The sequence below is a fragment of the Cuculus canorus genome, chromosome 22, assembly GCF_017976375.1.
Source record: "Cuculus canorus isolate bCucCan1 chromosome 22, bCucCan1.pri, whole genome shotgun sequence".
Taxonomy (NCBI): Eukaryota; Metazoa; Chordata; class Aves; order Cuculiformes; family Cuculidae; genus Cuculus; species Cuculus canorus.
The window spans coordinates 5,169,310-5,189,893 of NC_071422.1; the positions used below are offsets into that span (position 1 = coordinate 5,169,310).

General features: G+C 47.7%; 1 protein-coding gene across 2 annotated transcripts in view; it reads right to left on the bottom strand.

The window, feature by feature from the left end:
• WASF2 (WASP family member 2) overlaps window positions 1-20,584 on the bottom strand; it is a 37,452-nt gene that overhangs the window by 10,506 nt on the left and 6,362 nt on the right. The window contains exons 1-5 of one of the 2 annotated variants that reach the window (XM_054086319.1): window positions 7,204-7,333; window positions 6,571-6,724; window positions 2,548-2,682; window positions 1,880-2,033; window positions 657-774 (exon numbers count right to left, since the gene is read on the bottom strand). In XM_054086319.1, coding sequence (XP_053942294.1) covers window positions 657-774; window positions 1,880-2,033; window positions 2,548-2,682; window positions 6,571-6,700 — 537 coding nt within the window. In that variant the 5' untranslated portion in view covers window positions 6,701-6,724; window positions 7,204-7,333. Of the gene's footprint in view, window positions 1-656; window positions 775-1,879; window positions 2,034-2,547; window positions 2,683-6,570; window positions 6,725-7,203; window positions 7,334-20,584 lie in introns of those variants that run through there. The other variant, XM_009557545.2, reaches the window with a different exon arrangement.

A 20,584-nucleotide genomic window follows, 5' to 3' on the forward strand; every position in this document is an offset into this window, starting at 1 on the left:
GGGAGGTGTCCCTGCCCACAGCAGGGGCTGGAACTGGATGGTCTTTGAGGTCCCTTCCAACCCAAACCATTCTTTGTGGTTGATAAAATTCTTTTAGTGTTGATAAACCTGGGTTCAAATCCCCAGGAACCAAACCAGGAACTCTACCTGACATTTTCAGCTCAAATGGTTTTATTAAGCCTCCTGCTTGTCCCTAATTTAACATTACGGCCTGGTTTTGCACTCCTAAAGGGACGTTTCATTCTTCCACAGCAGAAATTTATTACACCACTCAACACACTGCAGTGCCGGGGCAGCGGGGTTTGCACTGAACAGACCCCTTTGCAACTCCAGAAGTGCAGAAAAGGCTCCAGCACAACTTTCTCCTCTGCTGACTGCACCAGTGCTATGTTTGAGGACTACAAATTAAGACGTTATAACTATACAAAGACAGTGGCATTTAGAAAAACAGATTAAGAGTATCTTTGTTTTCTTTTTTTAATTAACAAGGATGAGAGTAAACCAGACAAAAACTTCACTGAATTGATCCCTGAAGAGTTTAAGAGCGCAAACCTAAAGTCTGGATAGCAACTTTGGAGTCCAAGATTTATTAACGCTTCCCACCTCCTATTCTTCCCTGACAGGCCCATGTTGGCACAGATCTCCCATTTCCTCACCCTGTGTTTCCGCTTCTCTTTCATAATATCCTTCGTGTCCTGAAGCATTTTCTCTTTCCAAAGGTCAAAGAAGTATGAAGGATCTGTGTAGAATTTAAGTGCCTCTTTGCCATCATCCCTAGAACAGGAAGGGAGGGAAAAAAAAACACACACAAACAAGCACCAAGTCACGCATTTGTTTGAAGCCCAAAGAAAACACAAGGCACAACCCCAGATGACAGTTTTAAAAGCCTGCAGCGAGAAGGTCAAACACGCTGCTCTCGCCTCTGTCCTTCATTTCCAAACAGGCAGTGGACCAGTGGACCCACAGCCTCTCCTGTCCCAGCTCTCCCACTTGCCATTGCTTCTGCCCTCACACAAACTCTCCATTATTCAGCACCCAAAGAGCTCAACTGCTCTGAACAATCACCAAGAGAGCAGCAGGTCTCTCACTTCAATTCCCACTTGTTTGTGTTGTACTTTCGGTGTGAAAAAAAAACCCCACCTTCTCCAGCCCAGGAACCCTAAATCAGACCAGCAGCGTCCTTGAAACTCATGAGCGAGCACACACATACACTCTCTCTCTCCTCCTACTTTGCAGTGCAGCCGCGTCTGGCAGAAGACAGCTGCCTCCAGCTATCTGTAATTACTTTTTACCTGTTCAAAAGATATTTATGGATGTGGGCTAAGTCTCTGCATTCTGACCCCTTTACTTCTACTGCCCACAAAATGAAATGGGAGCTCAGGAGAACTGGTTACACAGCCAGCGTAGGTCACATCGGATGTCTCAGACCAGACATGGAAGGCCACTGAAAGGCATCTCCAGATCTACAGGAGTCTGCTGCACCCACCTGGGTGAGAGCCATTTACAGATGTATGCTCTGCAGTTTGCACTGCGGCTTTCTGGAAAGGAGCCACAGGGCTACAGAGAAGCTCAGGAAAAATGCATCATCTGCACAACACCTACCACGTTTGTGCGATGCCAGCCAAGCCTTGCCCCAAGGCAGTCACAAAAGTGACAGCAGGTAACCCAATATATAATTTTCTAGCTACTCTCATTTATAAAGCCCCAAAAGCAAAGTTTTACGCAATCCAGAGGATGGAGATTTCCTAGTGGATCTCAGCTTAGCAACTCAATTTCCCGTTGGAAATGGCTACTTCAGTACAGACCTCCTCATCAGGTTTGGAGGAAGACTTACTCTTCTGCAAAAGAACAAGAGGGCAAAAAGGTGTTGCAGTCATACCTGTAAGGTGAGAGAATGTTGAGAGGTGGAGGAGTATTGCAGGTCCTATAGGTTTCAAGGACAGGCACCGGCAGAGAGTCTCTGTCGAAGAGCTTCTGGTCCTGAGTAGTGGAGCTTTTGAAGGCCTTCCTGGTGTTAATGCCTTGCAGGGAGACTGTAAGAAAGAAGAGAGAGCAAGTGAAGAACGGCCTGACCCAGGCCAGTGACAGTGAAGATCAAGTAACAAACATCTGATTTCAGTTGGGAGTTCTTGGCACGCTTAGTGCTCCTTAAGGTCGGATTCCTTTTCCCACAGATCTCTTGGGAAACCCAGCAAATCTCAGACCACGCCGTGCCAAGATCTGCTGCTGCATAGACACAGCTCTCTTGAGAGTTACCAATGTAGTTTTGAACCCCGGTGACCAAGATTTAAGAAGTGCACTGCTATCAAACTGCTGAAAATGGAGACTTGCTAACGAGCAAATCCAGACTCGGCCAGAAAGGCTGTCCACATGAACAGCACAGTGCTTTCTTCAGGAAGGGAGGAAACGGTCCTTCTTAGTCCAAGAGACAACGTTCCAACACCCACTGCAGGGTCACGCTCATTTTATGGCCGTGAACCAGCCACGCTGACTCAATGAGAATCTTTACCATGCTTGGTCTGCAAGGACTGTGCTCCACTCCATTACCTTCCTCCTCTTTGGGATCCAGCTGAGTGACTTTGACTTGCAAGCGGTCAACTCTTTCGACTAGAACGCTCACCCGAGAGGCAAAGGTGTTGGCTTGAGTAAACAGCTCTCCAAATATGTCTTCTGCAAATTTACCTGGAATATTAAAGTGTCCACATTACCCTCGTGAGCCACATCGGACCATATTCAGTCTCCCAGCTTGTTTTCTTGAAGAAAGAAGAAAGGAAGAGAGAACAAACCATGCTTCTTTTCAAGTTTGTCATGGCCAAATTTAACATCCAGGACAGAAATGCTCTGTTCCACCAAAACCTGACATTTCCAAGGGATCTTTAAGCAATAAAGAAACAATGGAGACACGCTTTCAAGTCATTATTAAACTAACGAAATAAAGAGGGCTGACAACACAATACTGGTCTGAAACTGGCCGGGTCTGAAGGTCCTTTAAGATTCTCTGCTGTTCTGTTTATTAGACAGGCAAATACGGTTAGATTTTCATTGCTCTGGAGAATCTCAAAGGCTCCCAGACTGCAGCAGGCCTGCCTCCAGGGTAACTGGCACATATTTACAAGCTCAAAGTACTCTGGAACTAGAAAGCAGACCCAGTCCTTGATCCTAAAGCCCGAGCTATAACCACAGATGAAAGCACTGACCCTTCTGTTCCTTCAGGTGGCAGTGTCTGAAAAATTGATGCATTCACGTTTATTCTAAATCAAAACCAAAGGGGAACTTCTCAAACAGGGATATTCTCTCTGTAACAGCTCGGACTGCCCAGTGGGCTGCTATGACAAACATCATCCATCGCTTGGACTGTGTGAGTGCCCAGGGGCCTGGATCAGGAGCTTGCTGCACCGCTCACCAGCATAACAAGATGTGTTTGTCCTTAAGAGGACCTACGCATGCAACAAGAGATGACCACAGGTAGAGAGAGATGGGAGAACTGGATGGAAACCAAGAACTTACAGCGAGTACTGCCTTTTTGTTCTGCTCTGGGGCACAAGCCGAGACAGGGAACCCTGACCATGCTGAGGACAACGCTGATCAGAACAGACTTGGCACTGAGAGCAGACACAGGCCCATGGAATTCCCACTGATGGGAAACATTTCCAGCCCCGGCTGCTGAGTACAAGGCTGCTCCCCAGAAGCAGTCTGGTTTTGAAGTGAATCATCATATGGTCAACAGTTTGTTCTGGAATCTGTTACTCCTAAAGATCTTCTCCGACTCTCAGGAAAGGATAACCAGTTGGAAGCCTAACTTTAACAGCGACTTTGGAAAATCTGGTTTTCTGCAATGAGTCACATCAGAAAGGCAAGCGCCCCTCTGCAAGGCAACACGAGGGCATTCCCCAAAGCCCAGCTGCACAAATATTTTCAGCTATCTAAACCGACATATCAGCTACTTGTTCATACTCCCATGCCATTCTCCTTACACCGCCAAGCACAGGGAACCAGCCAGGTTAAAAATCAACCTCCTCCACCCCTTTTGGTGGCAATGCCAGCTTGAAGTGTTTGTAGAAAGCAAATGCTAGACGTTACCTTCAACTGACCTCCTCCTTCCACTCTCCTACACAATACAGACTCCACATACACTACATTAAAGAGCCCAAGCTGGTTTCATGCAGCACTCTCAGTGTTCAACTCCAGCACAAGACCAGCTTTCCTATTTGTCCAACAGAGTGAACGTTTATCTGTGGGATAAATCATCACCTCCCAGCAACAGCTTGGAAAAGAAAAGTTGTAACTCCGTTTTTGCTTGAGTAGAACTGAAAATAATTTCTGAGTTTCACAAGGAACTGCAACAAGCACTAAGGAAAAAATTAAGTCCTTGGTTTGCAATGCTGAGTAGAATGTTTCAAGCATAAAATAACACATAAACAGCACTGCATGTACCGGTCTTGACCCTGGAGGGAGAACAGGGATGGTTCACATTCCCTTGCCTGTGTAAGTCCACCGGTACAAAGTTATCACCCAACATCTCACACCGTTCTGTGTTTCACGTGCGCTTTTAGATGGGGTAAGGCAGAGATTAATTTTTTGGTTTAGTTACTTTGACTGCAAAAGTGCAGCTTACAATAAGAATTATCTTTGTCATGCACTGGCAGGAAGACAGACGGCGTGATTTAATAGGTCTTTCCATCTTTAGCTTGTGGATTCTATAAAATCACACAGAAACGCACAGTCGACTTATACAAAGTGCTACCAGCTGTGATAGTAACGAAGGGTAAACTCACTGGAATATGAAAGTTTGACAAGATTTATGTTTGCATATTTGTAAAGAGACTGTGGAGCACCAGGCATGGCTGATTATTCACTTGACAGGGCTGTCACAGCCTACTGAACCTGCTTTACGTTCCTGTAATATTCAACGTACGAGGAAGGAGCGGATTTATTTTTCAGGAGTAAGAGAAAGAAAGGGGGGGGGGTCAGAAGTTTGGTCATTTGAGGCAAGCGTTCTGAAGCAGTTAGTCTAAATATTGCTTTGTTTAAAACATTGCTGACCCCAGGGAAGTGGATAAGAGTCAGCGCTCAGCATTTCCTCCCCACCTGCCTCGCTCCCCTCTCACAGACAAACACGCAAGTGTCAGCAAGAGCCACCTCTCCGGGGCCTTCCCTCCAGCGCTCTCCTCCAGGTACCCGCGATTGGTCCGGCAGCACGCGCCTCCCTCCCCACACCACGGAGAGAGAGGCTCCCAGGGTACCTTCCCGATAAAGAAACTGGGCTGCAGTTTGGCTGCCAGCCCTTCACCCTCTCCGTCAAGGCAGAAGCAGAGCAGCTTTGAATATCTGAGCTGCACAAAGAAGGTCTAAACCTGCAGGATCTCACTGTGACTCTCACGCCAACCCACGGCATGCCTTTGGACTGGGATTAGCTTTCTCTGCAGCCGAGATTTGCACAGCTTTACTGCCTGCTTCCTCATCATTTCACATGCAGGAGATGGAGTTTACTCACACTCCAGAAGAATCTTGGCTACAAGACCTAACAAATGAACAACAAGGGCCAGTTGAACGCGAGCAGAGAGCCTGGTCTTGCCTGCGCAGTGACATTTCTACAACCCAACAGAATGTGATACCGACTGGCAGCAAACACGGGCCCAGATTTGAGCTACGGCTGTGGTTTTCACTGCTGGAAAAGGACTGCACCCAAACTTTCCCTGCCACATTCCCGCTGTGGCAGAAGACAAGGCTTTGCAGAGCAAGCAGAAGTGCTTGCAGCCACCACCAAGAAGCTAAACAATACATTAATTTGATTATTGAAGTCTTGCTTCAAGGGCAAAGGTAGCTAATCAGAATCCAGAGCCTTTCAACACAGGAAGGAGCCATCCCAGAGAGACCACAATTAACTCTTTGTTGCTCCTGTGGCACATAGGCCCATGTTTTCCCTCCAGCCTTCACAAGGCCATCGGTCAGCCCACTGGAGAGCTGAGCTAGGCACCACTACAGCTCCTGCTGCCGTTTGAGCGAGCAGCCTCAAACCCCCAATACTCCAGAGGCAACGCTTGGCTCAGGCTGGGGACTTTGGGTCTTGCAACACAACAAAACAGCAGGGGCAAACAGGAGGCTTCTGCGTGTGCGCTTTAATTATCTTTCATTAAAAATAAGACTACTGACACACTGTAGATTCAACACAGTCAAGCTCCATTTAGTGGCGCGTGCAATTACAGGCGCATTCTCTGACACAAGATCCCGGCTGCTCAGAGAGCCTCCCATTTTACAAGCCTGAGTTGTGCTCCATCCTTCCATCTGCAGTTTCACTGCAGCCTCTCTCTCTCTCTCTCTCTCACACACACACACACACACACACACAACCCATCACCACCACCCCTCCCTCCCCATTTTCTCTTCGATGGGAAGGCAGTGGGACCAGGGATGTGAAATTAGCATCAGATTTCTTTAGGAAAACATTTTAGCATTACCCAGGGAAGGCAGATGGGGGAGAAATAGGAACACGAGAGTAGAAGAAGGGGAGCTAAATAAAGAGCACTAGCGACTCCTGAGGGCAACGCGCAGGCTCGCCATGGTACTCACTCAGGCTGCCCAGCTGTCGAATGACATTTGCCAGGGTGATGTTGGTCATGCATTCCAGCTCGCTTCGAACGCTAGGCAACGTCTGACGGCACAGGTGCCTTGGCTCAATGTTCCTCGTTACTAACGGCATGGTGGACCTGCTTCAGGCACTGTTCTGAAAGATGAAAAACAACCCAAAAAAGAAACAGGAAAGGATTACTCAACCGCAAATTCCAGGCACACCAGAGCCATGGTGTTCGTTTTTCCTGCTCTCAAATGGCTTTATTTATAAGCCTCCTTTCCCCCCTCCCCACCCTTATAGAACTGGTTCATCAGAAATAAAGATCCTGCTGTTCTATGACTTGCAGTGACAGCAGCGCCCCACCAGCTCAGGTACAGAGGCAGAGATGGAAAACTACACATCTTCGCCCACACACAAGGTACTGCTGGCATCACCGCAGCCGTTGTTCCCTTCCTACCCATCCACCGCCTCTGAGCAGTCTCCTTCCTCCTGCACTCACGCACAGCGTCTTTGGTGACTCTTACAGTCTCTTCTTCACTTTTTACACTCGCAATCAATAGGTTTTGCTTAAACCAAGAGGATGAAGACAGGAGATGTGTAAAAAAAGCCCGTAACAGTTTCTTCCAGCGTACCCAAAGCATGCGTGATGCCTCCCTCCTGGAGCAGCACAGAGCAAACTCTCCTGAAACAACAGGAAGCGCTTGCAGCTGACCAGGAAACTTTCTGGTGACTGTTCCTTATCCTGCAGGCTGCACCCCTCTTCCCTCGGGAAATCCCCCGGGGCTGAGGTTTACACTGGACCATTGTTTTTGTGCTACAGCTGAGGGAGCTCTCATCAGGATGCAGGGCTAGAGTGTGTTCAGAAAGAAGCAGAGCTGTACAACGGTCAGGACAAACTTCCAGTTCTTTCTTTAAAAAAAAAAAAAAAAATGAAAATTAAAAAAAAAAAAGAAGAAAACTTGAGTGTCCAGAAGTTATGCTTTGGACAGAAACAGAAAATGCTTTTATGTGCAGGTCGGTGCCTTGAACTTACAAAAATCTTCTTTGCTAACAGGCCAAAATGTTGAATCACACACAGAATCTCAGACTCTTTAGTGTTGGAACAGACTTTTAAGATCTTAGAGTCCAACTGTAAACCCACCACTGCCAAGTCCACCACTGAACCACGTCCCTCAGCACCACATCTCCACGGCTTTTAAATCCCTCCAGGGATGACGACTCTACCACTTCCCTGGACAGCCTCTGCTAGTGCTTGACAATCCTTTCCAAAGCAGCAAATGGCTCCCTCTCAGATTGTCAACCTCCAAGAAAGAGGAGGAATCTTGGGTGAACAGCCCAGAAAAAGGAGCACAATGTGTGCTTGAAATCATAGAATGGTTTCAGTGGTAAAAGACCTTTAAGATCATCGAGTTCAACCATCAATCCAGCCCTGCTAAGTCGACCACTAGACGATGCACCCAAGTACGACATCTACTCATCTTTTAAACACCTCCAGGGATGGTGATTCAACCACCTCCCTGCGCAGCCTCTTCCAGTGCTGATAGCCCTTTCAGCAAAGAAATCTTTAAGACTAAGGGAAAACAAATACATCCCAACATCTTGATTAATTTAGAAGGAGAAAGAATCACTTTTCTAGGTCAGCTGAGGAAGAACCCAAGAGAAGCAGCCAGTTCCCATGTGATAGGCATGCTGATCTGCCCGGGCTGGGTGTAAAAATAAAACAGGAAGCTAACAGCTTGGGGAACATGGCTTCCTGTCACCAACAGCAAAAAAACGAGAACCATAAAAAATCAGCTGTTTGCTCTTGACTTTGAGCCACCCTTTGATAGTCTCTGTGGCAGCTGGCAGCTTATCTTTGAGGTCCAGGAGTCCTTCCTGGATGCTTTTCTATCAGGGTGTTAAGAGGAAGAAGTGGGCATTATCCCTCCTAATTACCTCACAAGCCAGATTTTGAATTGCTAAATTTGACCCATTAAGGCAGAGGAGTTCAAGAGCCGCAGCGTACCGGGCACACGGATATCTCCCAGACAAGCAGATGTAGGATGCCATTTTGCAATGCCTCTACGCGAGGGATTTTGTGTGCTCATCCCCGCGCGAGGAAAGGCTCCCCAGAACCGGACAGAAGAGGGGAGCGAGATCTGCATCCAAATAAATAAAAGCAGAGACTCTCTGAGGGCTGAAGTCCGTGTTGTTCTTCACTGTGTCCAAACACTGCAGCAGCCATCAGTAACTGCTGGGATATTTAAAGAACAGGGTGAACTACGGAAGGACTCTGACCTTCGCTTCTAAATACCCCGTGTTTTATCGATTACAGCCCAAGCCCTACAATCTTCTGTCAGCTTTAGCACTTTATGCCAGACAAACTTTCCCAGCTCCCCCCAGACTGCAGTCTGCACCAACAAGCAGCTTTCATAAACAAGGCAGCATTTGCAGGCTGCCTGCATCCAGCTTCTCTCCCCCGTGCTTCCCCAGGGCTCGGCCAGGGAGCACAGGCGGTGGGATCTGCAGAGCCCATCCAGCAAACCCGCCTGGAAACCTTCCAAGGGGTAGGACAGACAGAAGGAAAACAGCAAGACGAAAAATAAGCCTGTAAAGAGGGAAGAGATGTGAGCGTGCGTGTGTAAAAACAGACAAATCGCCCCAAAAAGATGATGGGGATGCCAGGTCAGAGACTGGTAGCACTGATCTCAGCAAGTTTGGGGAGAACAGGGCAGAAAACAGAACGGTGCCCCAAATAAATAAAGGCTCAGAATATGTTATCTCTACACAACTCCCTCCCCAAAGCATGTTTTGAAAACAAAAGTGAGGAGTAGTGGTGAAAGTTGATTTTTTTAAAGAAAAATAACAAAGCTAGAGCACAAGTACATTGTGAATTTGCACGGGTATAAGACAGCAGTGATGAGGGCTAAGAAAAACACTCCCTTTACAGCCTAGCTCAGCTGCCAGCCACCCCCACCCTCCCAGCACAGCCTGCCACACTCCACTGCAGAAGCAAGAGTTTCGCCCTCGTGATGGCTACGACAGTGCTCCTCGCGCAGAGTATGGCACCATGGCTTCTTCCCAAGGCAACAGCTCTGCCGCCCCGCAGATGTTGCTTCTAACATCAGGCAGGATCGGCAAGCAGCAGTCAAACTAAAAGAAGGGATTAACCCCCCAGAGCAGCAGAGATGAGCAGGGCAGGGAGGACAAGACAGGCTGTGGACAACCACCCTTTTGCTCTCTCCGCGGTCGCTGGGATAAGTGGCATTTCAAAGCAAAATTCCCCCTCCTCTGAGCGGAAGGACAAGGAATTTCAAGGTTGTAGACATTTTTGTAGGGTGGAGGCAGGCAGATAGGAAATCTGGGACCTACACAAGCAGAGCTTGGTGCCAACATTAGTGAAAAGAGCAGGCGATGTCCCCACAAGAAGGCACTTGGCTGTTAGAGCTTGGTTTTCCCCAGGAGTCTTTGGAGGGCAGGTATGGAGATAACAGCTAATGGGCTCCTGAAAAACCTTCATGCCTCATGAGTAGGTGGGACAAAGATTAATAGTATGGACTGGAAAGTAAGTGGCGTATTTCAAAAGCAGCAGCGAGGAGGGGCAGAAAATCAAGTCTGGAGAAGGAACAAGGTATGAGAGCAGAGGGAGGAGGAAGTAAACCACCGGAGACAGCACAATGCTTACAGCTGGGGGCAGGGAAGAGACAGCATATGAAAGCAGGAAGGGACAGACCTAAAAAAGCTTTCCAGGAGTCTCTTGCTTTTAAGAGAGTCATTAAGAAGCCAATTGACAGCGTGCTAGCAGCAAGGGCCATCCAGACTCGCTTTGCTTTCAGTGGTCAGGGCATGACAGCGCAGCAGTTTTCCACCCCAGCTAGCCAGACTGGTCATCGGGCATTAGTCACTGTCACCCAACTACTGCACACCATACATTATAACTAAATCCTACCATTCAAAGCAAGTCAAACGGATTGCAAGGCTAAAAATCCTTCTCTTTTGGGCAAAGATAAGCATTTCCACTTGCTTATTAATGCTGAAGATTAGCTTTGTTTTAGTACTAGAGTTCGGGGCGCAGACGCTCTTTTTAGGAAGAATGGCACACCACGGGCACAGAGGATCTGCCCCAATCCTGCTGTAACGGGAGAAGAGAGGGAGCATGATGAAAGGAAACTGCCTCTAAGAAACACAAACCTGTCTGCAACAGATTCCTAATGAATATGGGGGAAAAACGGACATCAAATTGAAACACAGCGCCAGCTCTCTGAGGAGAGAAGTGAAAGGATCTTTGCTGGTTGGGCCAGTGCTGAAGCCGGTCCTATGCCAAATCCACAAACACCGCTGCATCAACTGCATTCAAAATACTCATCTTCCCAACCACTGTGCTTCATACCTTCTTGAAAACAAGAAGCAAGAGCTTTTCTTATGGTAACACATGATTTTTCTCTTCCTCTTGAATCGAAACCTTCTCATCTGCTCATGGCAAGCCCCTCCTCCGAGGTCTCCAAGTCACAGCTTGAATCCAAGGTGGCAGTGACTAAAAGACAAATCACCCAAAAAGCCCAGCTTCGCCCCCTAGCTCTTTTCCCCTTGCTTCCCAGCAGCTGTACGCTGCCCCACCTCCAGCTAGGCATTGCCAGAATTCCTCATAATTTCCCCTCTCCCAAAATGCTTACGCACGCGTTGCCGAGCCCTGGCCCGCTCCACAGCCCCACGCTGGCCCAGAAAAAGTTTGCTGAGCACAACAAAAGCCCTGGAAGCTGAGCTCACCGCTCCTACATTCCTACCAATCTTCCAGCCACAACTGGCACCTCGTTTTCAGGATTCACCAAGCTTTTGCTTCCCATCACCCTTCCTATCAACCACACATGGCGGTCTCGGATGCCTTGCATTTCTCCAGGAAAACAGGTTCCATGCATGGTGCTTCTTATAGAATCATTAAGGTTGGAAAAGACCTCTAAGTTCATCCAGTCCGACGCCACCAAGTCTATTAAACCATGTCCAGAAGTACCATAGCTACATGATTTTTTAACCCCTCCAGGGATGGCGACTCCACCACTGCTCTGGGCAGCCTCTGCCAGAGCTTCATCACTCTTTCGGTGAAGAAATTTTTCCTAATATCCAATCTAAAGCTCCTCTGGCACAACCTGAGGCCATTTCTTCTCATCCTATCCCTTGTTACTTGGGAGAAGAGCCTGGCACCCACCTGGCTCCAACTTCCTTTCAGGAGCTGCAGAGAGCGATGAGGTCTCCCCTCAGCCTCCTCTTCTTCAGGCTAAAGAGCCCCAGTGTCCTCAGCCACTCCTCATAACCCTTGTGTGCTCCAGATCCTTCACCAGCTCTGTTCATTCGCAGCTGCTGATCGGACCTCCCGTGCCCTTCACAATCAGCTCTCACTTTGCATGCCTCGCTCACCAGTTTTTGAGTGGATTCTCACTTTGGCAATGATTTCTGTAAAAACTCTTGGGGTGCTAGGGAGTGAGTGTGGCGCGACACAGGCCCGTAAAGGGGAAAAAATAAACACAACTTGCAATTTTTGCCTTTCCAAACGCAACATTTGGAGCAAAGCATGAGATAAATGCAAAAGGAGCGTGCTCCTCTAAGCTTTCTTATCAGCAAGTCATCGACTGCTCTCGCCATGAGCTCTGCTGTAGCAGATCACTGAGGAATCCCAGTTCTGGATTAGAATCAACTACAATTGGTTTGTTTCAAACAAGAACTGCCAGTCTATAAACCCCTCGCACAAAGCTGCATCTTATTGACTATTTTTAATAAATAGGGTTGGCACAGTTGAATTGGACAATTGTTACGAGCAATAAAGGAGACGGACTTTGATTACGAGTGCTGAGGAGCAATACAGGGGCATTTTAGGATTGAGTATTTGCTTTCCAACGCTGAGTTCTGTCAACTGAAAACAGCAACTCAGAGCAAATACTCCTTAACAAGCAGTTTGGAGCAGAGCAGAAAACAGCACTGCACAGCAAGAGAGGAACCAGCCTCTTTTTCTTTTTTTTTGTACAGTAGATAGCAGAGTCAACCCCGTGGCGCATGGGAGAAGGCAGGCAGGGCTACAAGGTGAGACGTGCGTATGCAATGCACACAAAGAGCCGTAAACAGCTGAGGTGGAGGGAGAGATCTGGCAAGGTTCTTCTCCCTGGTATTTGACCAGCTAGCATAGCATTACTGGGAGTCACCTGGGTAATTCCCCACTCAATGTGACACACAACCTCCTGGATCAGGGACCATCTGCAAATAAATCTGGACCCCAGCAGCGATATCATCTGTCATAGTGTCTGGTGTAGCACAAAGCACCTAAGGAGGGCAAAGCACATTTTTGGGGAAGAGGAGGGAAATTAGGCTTGATTTTCAAGTACGTCAGGGTGACCAATCACCCTGCCCTCAGCAGGGCTTAGAAAATCCTTTGCCTGGACACAAACAAGGAGCATAGTCAAGGAGACCAAGCCTGCAGCTAAGCGCCTTGGAGAGCAGCCTTTAGGAGTACCCATCGGGGGATTAGACACACCAGCAGGTTTGGGAATGAGGGAGGAAGGAGATAATCAGATCTGAAATTCCCATCAGTATGAAATGAGACTTAACTCAGTGGCTTGCCAACGCAGACTGACTGTTCTTTCTAATGTCTGTGACAACTCTGCTTCAAATTTCAAGCTTCTCTCAGCAGTAACTACTCCCCCATGTAGCTGTAATGGCCAGAAAGAGACTGGCTTTTATGTAACCCCAAAAGACTAGCAGAAAGGGAAGCAGCAGCCACACACACACACACACACACACACAGAGAACTGAAAAAAACACCTCAGCAGAAGGCTCTGCTGAGTGCTCAGGGCTATATCCAAGCTCACAATGCAGCCACAGAGAAGTGGGATGCAGCAATCAGAAATGCTACAGTTCCACACTCAGAGAGAGACCTAGCAATCAGTGCTGCATCCGAGCAATAGGGAGCGAAATTATAGAGCAAACTGCCATGTGATGCCACAAACTACTCCATCCCGCCAGCTGTAACAAGTATTCATTCCCAAAAAACGCGTCAGAGGCTCATCTGTCATTAACAGCCCAGCCTGCCAGCAGCTGAGCAGGAGTCAGCGCTGAAGGGCAGCTGCAGGGCTGCTTCCTCTCACAGTGGGCTCTTCTCCCCAAAACCCACGGGTAAAAATCCCTGGGTGCCAGTGAAAACGCTGCCCATCATCTCTTACCAGCAGCCACGATGGAAAGCACAGGCTGTTTTCACCTAGCATCACACAAAAGCTTTCCTGAAACAGGATCTACCCAGGGCCTTCAGGAGAACACGCTTAGCCGATCTCAAACACACCTAGCTCCTCTGTATATTAATAATCCACGTCAATCACCAGCTCCAGAACTTCCCAGATTATGATCTGCTGGCGTTACAAAAGAACTGTTTCGGCAATATCGTGGGGCAAGAGCAGCACTGCCCATTTCCACAGTGATGTTCCGACACTAGGAAACGTCAGCCCTGATCTCACAGAACAACGAAGCATTGTACAGCACACCGTGGAGTCCTTGAGACAACAAACATCCAGCCCGCTCAGTTCCCAGAGTGAAAATACTCTATTTTTCCCTCCTCTCCCCTGTCTCTGTGTGTGTGTGTGTCCCTCAGTCTGCTGGCTCTGAAAAATGTGAAAGAGGCTCAGAAAGCCATTTTCTGCAGGTTTTTTTTTTTTTCGTCTGGCTCAACATTATCATCATCATTTACTGCCCTCAAGGGGATTGCACAGGTGTGACTGAAAATTTGGCTCTTCCTTTCAAACTTTTGTTATCAGCTTTACTGAAGATGATCTCGCTGGAATAAATGCCAGCCTGCTCTCCTGAAGAGGGACTGGCTGGAAGCTGCTGGCAGAAATCAAGCTGGGGGTGGAAGGAAGGGGGTGTCACTAATGGAGAACATACAGATCCTCCCCAGCTTCTGCTGGAGCGCAAATACAGCCAGCAGTTTGACCTAGACATTCTTTTTATTCCTAAAAGAACCACACACCATTGCCCTAATTAATGTTTCCATTCATTTAGCTGCAAAACAAGTTAAACGAAGAGGGTCACCCGGTGTTCCTATCAATGCCTGACTAGGATACAGGCAGAACAAACGGATTTAAATAAAACTCTAGAAGAGATGTGACAAGAGAAAGGCAGTTTAGCTCAATTAAAGAGAGCTGTCACAGGGATTTGATTCTCAGAATACAGAACTATTGATTAAACAGGAAAGAAAGCTCCGAAACAGAAAGGTTTCAAGGTCTTTGCTGGGAGGATATACATCAGGGGAGAGGCAGGGCTCCTTCAGTGCCAGGAGAGCTCTGGCTTTGTTGCTTCCTAGGAAACAGGAGCAGCAAAGGGAGCAGAATGCTTTCTGTTAAACCTGTGAATAATTTTGGCAGGGATACAAGGTCAGTGATAATACAGAGCAGCCTCAAGCTTCAACCAACAGGTAGCTCTGGAGAACTCGGGTACAGAGAACCCACTGCAGGTTCTGTTTTCAGAGTAGATGGGAAGAGCACTGGTCAGTGGGAAGGTCTCCAACCGCACCCGGTCTGAGACCGAACTACTGTCCAAAGTCATAGAATCATAGAATCACTAGGCTGGAAAAGACCTCCTACACGAGTCCAACCATTCCTATCTGTCACTAAACCATGTCCTTGAGTACCTCGTCTACCCATCTTTTAAATACCTCCAGGGATGGTGACTCAACCACCTCCCTGGGGCAGCCTGTTCCAGTGCCTGATGACCCTTTCGGTCAAAAAGTTTTTCCTAATGTCCAACCTGAACCTCCCCTGGCGCAGCTTGAAGCCATCCCGCCTTGTCCTATCACCTGTCACTTGGAAGAAGAGCCCAGAACCCTCCTCTCTGCAACCTCTATTGAGGTAGTTGTAGAGAGCAATAAGGTCTCCCCTCAGCCTCCTCATCTCAAGACTAAACAACCCCAGCTCCCTCAGCCGCTCCTGGGAAGACTTGTTCTCCAGCCCCTTCTCCAGCTCCGTTGCTCTTCTCTGGACCATTCCAGGAATCAGCCCCAAACTATCCCAGGAGATGGATCCCCTGAGCGGTCACAGTCACCATGGTTAGCAGTCACTGCAACCCGAGAGAGAGATATCTGTAAAAAGGGGCTGCCTCTCTGCCTTCCAAAACAGTCCTTAAAGGTCAAGGTTCAGGAGCTTTCTAGAAGAAGTTTAGAAATGATCTTAGAAAGAAATCTTTTCCTGTGAGGGCGGTGAGGCAGTGGCCCAGGTTGCCCAGAGAAATCCTGGGTGCCCCATCCCTGCAGGGGTTCAAGGCCAGGTTGGATGAGGCTCTGAGAAACCTGATCCAGTGGGAGGTGGAACTCGATGGGCTTTGAGGTCCTTTCCAACCCAAACCATTCCATGATTTTATGATTCTCTCAATCCAGACAAAACAAGCTCTAGATAAAAATGACAAGATTTCATTTTCCAAGCCTCGAAGCCTGTAAAAGTACTGAATTCACTTCTAAAGGTCTTGACTAGAAGAGATGCAATTTAGGCAGCAAGAGAGGCAGAATCATTCCCAGCAGCTTCATTTGGAGAGACTGCAGGTACCAACCCTCAGGCCAGCGCTGCGGGGATGCCGGCACAGAACCACAGGCCAACTTCTGCAAATGGTGCGCGGCTGCTAATGCAAACACGGCTGAATCGCTCATTCCCGGGCTGAATTACTGCTAATGAGGATAGCATGTTTTCTTCCTCTCCTTCACACCAGCCTCCTCCAGCAAGAGGAAAGGCTTGTGCCTGTTAGCTCTAACAAAAGCGCTTGGTGCAAAGCGCAGCCCTCACAATACATCAGCACATTTTCATTCTGGGGCAGCGCTCGGTAATTAATACGGAAGGAGAGGGTGTGGTTTTTTTCTTTCTAAATGACTTATTCCTGAAGTCTGAACATATTTCAACCTTCCTTTTCAGCAGATAAACTCTGTCTCATTTGCAGCTAAGCTCAGCCTTCCCTCCTTTAACACACACTAAACTATTTTGATTAATGAAAGAGTGGGAACAAACCAGTTCCAAGTGTTTTCTATACAGCTCAACTGCTCTTTCAGTTTCCACTCACGCCTAGATAATTATATCACAGCTCTGAGTGCCCCCACCCTTCTGCTGCACTTGGGGAATACTGGAAAGATAAGTCTTTTCTTAATTATTAAATGTAAATAGCTCATTAAATATAATCCAATTACTTTAATTGTAAGAAAAAGGAAGTAATTACAATATGTACATGTATTCTTGCCTGAACAGTTTTAGTATCTTAAATGAATCTTTGCAGCATTAATATTTTAAGTTAACCTTTGACAGGAGGTGGGGGGGAAAAAGACACCAACTCCCTGATATTTTCCAGAAGTGTTATATCTGCTGGGATTTCTATCACAAAAAAACCAACAGAACAGCCTTGAGCATCTGAATTAAAATGGTTTACGAACAGCGTCTTAATAAAGTCAGAATAACACATGGCTTTTCTATGGCAGAGGGGAAATAAGTTACACATGATGCCGTACTAAGGCATCTCAGGAGTTGAGTGAAATGGAAAAAAAGGCAGTAGTGGGCACTATGACAAACTCAGCATCATAGAATCATAGAATAGTTTCGGTTGGAAGGGACCTTAAAGCCCATCCAGTTCCAACCCCCTGCCATGGGCAGGGACACCTCCCACCGGATCAGGCTGCCCAAGGCCCATCCAACCCGGCCTCGAACCCCTCCAGGGATGGGGCAGCCACAACTTCTCTGGGCAACCTGTTACAGCGCCTCACCACTCTCATGGTGAAGAAATTCTTCCTCATACCAAGCCTAGATCTGCCCCTCTCTGGCTCATATCCATTCCCCCTCATCCTATCACCACAAGCCTTTACGAATACTCCCTCTGCAAGTTGGCAGAACAGACAGGTCCCCACCCCACCAGGACCAAAAGCCACTACGTACCTGGGGTTTTCCAGGCAGTTCTTCCCCATGCCTACGGTTTGTCCTGGAGATGGGTGGGAAAAGGAAGCAGGGCTGGTGGAGAAGGGCCCTGCCTCATGTCTGGGATCGCCCAGTTCTTCCGTAGAGGCGCCCCCCCCGAAACACCAGATCTGTTTTTTTGTGCGTACACAAGGCATCTGTGCAACGTACAGGCACAGCACAGGATCCCCAGCTGCCATTTGGGATTTGCAGGCAGAACTGCAGGAAGCTGAGAGTAGCAGTCTTCTGGTTTTGCTCAACAGCATGACAATCCTTGGACTCACTTTCTCCATCCGCGCAGCCAGCGGGATTGAACAGCATGGCCCCACAGTTTCAATCAGCCCTCCTGGTCTGACAGAGCAGGGTCAGATTTCAGCTTGGATGTGGTGACAGATGCCTGGGTAATCTCCTTGGGACCGTCAGAAAAACACTCTTTTCAAGCTGCAGTTGTTTCCATTTTGCATGTTCCGAGCCCAGCAGTGATCTCACCTTATGTAATCTACAGCGCAAACTCCAGGCTCTGCACCACGCAGAACTATTTCACTGTTTGAAACCATCACGTTATTGAACCAATCTTTTTGGGAGAAGAGAGATTAGACTGTATTAGGGATGCTAAAGATGTGAGTCTTTCTATCAAAGCTCACCACAAGGTCCACAATAAGCTGCTTTATGGAAACCTCCCATGTGAAGCCAGACCCTAGATGTAACCTCCTTGATACAACACTGAATCCTCAATAGCAACCCAAAGGCTATTTTACAGAAGTTAAATTACACACGTTTTTAATTTACCCTCCAAAAGGGAAGCGGCCAGTTATTTCATGCTGCCCTAGACAGAAGGTAAAGGTTTTACACAAGCTGTGTTTATAGCTCTATGCCTTCCTCCTGCAACAGAGCGGCTCGGCAGCTGTTGGTATTGAAAGAACAGGATCTGGGTGTGTGCATGGTTTGGTGGTGGTTTTTTTTTTTGCAGCTGCAAGGCCAAACCCATAAGAGTACGCGTTTTTTTCGTATGGTGCACAAAAGCAGGGTGCCTGAAAGGGAACTTGCTTCCGCTCTGGCAAGCACTCAACCAACTATTTGCTGGGCTAAGGGGTGGTCGGGGAACTTTCACCCATCCATTCAGCCAGAGCGGCTCTTCCCCCTCCCTCCCAATTAAATCCCATTTTTTGCACTCCATGCATGAACCGCAGCTACACCAATACATAAGATATTGTGGCTGATAGCCTTCTCTGAATGCCACTTAAAGCCCTCCGGTGCGGAGCTGCCTGAAAGCAAAGCATCATTCATTTTCTGAGCAACAGAAAGAGACTTTTGCTATAGAGACTTGAAGTAGGACTTTAAGAAGTTGGAAAAGGGCATCCAGTGAAAGAGGAAATGAGAAATTAAAACCACATTCAATCTTATTAGCGGTAATACAATAGGTCAACAAAGTACTTTGCAAAACTCCACAGCATGCGAACACTTCGTGCAGAACTCGCTGCTCTGCGATTGGTGACACCCACCCATTCGGCTCTTATGGAGAAAAAGCAGTGTCAGCGGCTCTTTCCCAGCTGGGAAGAGACATGGCTGGCGATTCCACCTCAATCCTTGCAGGAAAGCATGCTTACAAGATGGGAACAGGAGGAATATTCCCTCTCCTCGTTTTCCATCTGAAACATTTTCTCTCTCTAGGGATTTCAAGTATCTTATAATCGAAGCCTCTTTGAAGTAGCGCAAAGTGGCATTGCTCATCATTTCAGTAATGATAGTAAATAAACTCCAGCACTTTGTTGATCCTTTTCCTTTCACTTTACAAACAAAAGGTCAGAGTCATTAGCCCAGTTTTATGAGCGGGGAGAAATGGAGGCTGCAAAGAAGCAGGTTGCTCTCCAACGTCATCGACAACACCAGTGAACAAACAAGACAAGAAGCCTCAAGCCACGGGACTTCAGAGCAACCACACCGGGTCATCCTGACTCCAGGTAATCCAGCATCCTCTGCCCATTGGTGGCCACATGATGGACATGAGAACAAAGCAAGCAGAGTGCAACAGTTCTCCCTGCTTGTCCACACTGCAGTATCCCACTGCACCTTAAGACCACACAGAAAAAAACACGGCTATTTAATTGTCCTTTCCGGATTTCACTCCTGGAAACTGGTCTCGTCAGTCTTGGAACCCATCTAAATACCTGGCTTCACGAAATCCTGGGCAGCAAGTCCCACATTTATCATACGCCAGGAGAAAAGATGCTTCGGTTTATGGTCTTCACTTTACAATTAGATGACTTTCACCTCAAGTCTATGTGTGCCTTTGGTTTATAAATGAATGCATCACTGTTCATATTAAACAAGCACTCTCTGAGGAGGAGGTTATCTGGCTGCATCAGACAACACAAGAGAGGCTCTCAGTTCCTACTGAGCACTTTCAGCAGAAACCAAAATAATCAACTCAGGGTTTAGGTTTGATTTACAGCAGCACTAAGAACAAGTTTTAATGGATAGCACTTTGCGTGTGCCTGTTCTGTTCTCAACTGCACCACATCCAAAAGGAGAACCAAAACCTCCAGAACAAGAGGTCACTGGTGATCTCCAAGCAGCTCCCCTGAAGTGGTGGCACAGCAACAGCATGCTGTGCAGAAAGTTCATAGAATCATTGAGGTTGGAAAAGACCTCTAAGCTCATCCAGTCTGCCAGCTCAACACTCCTGTGCCTACTAAAGCATGTCCTGAAGTGCCACAGCCACACAACTTTTTAACCCCTCCAGGGATGGAGACTCCACCACTTCCCTGGGCAGCCCTCGAGTCGAGCCCTCAAGAACAAACACCAACTGCTGCTGCCTCATAAATCATAGAAAAACAGCATAGTTTGGGTTGGAAGGGACCTTAAAGATCATCCAGTTCCAACCCTCCTGCGATGGGCAGGGACATGTCCCATTAGAATACAGGGCTAAATATCTCCCTTCTTCCTCTCTCGGTATCACCAGCATCCTTTAAACCACCAATTCTCCTCAAAACAGGTCTAGGATGTCGCTCTATAAGAGGAGACGACACAGAAGGCATCAAAGAAACAGAGCAGGTCACCACTGACCCCATTTGTGGGAGAA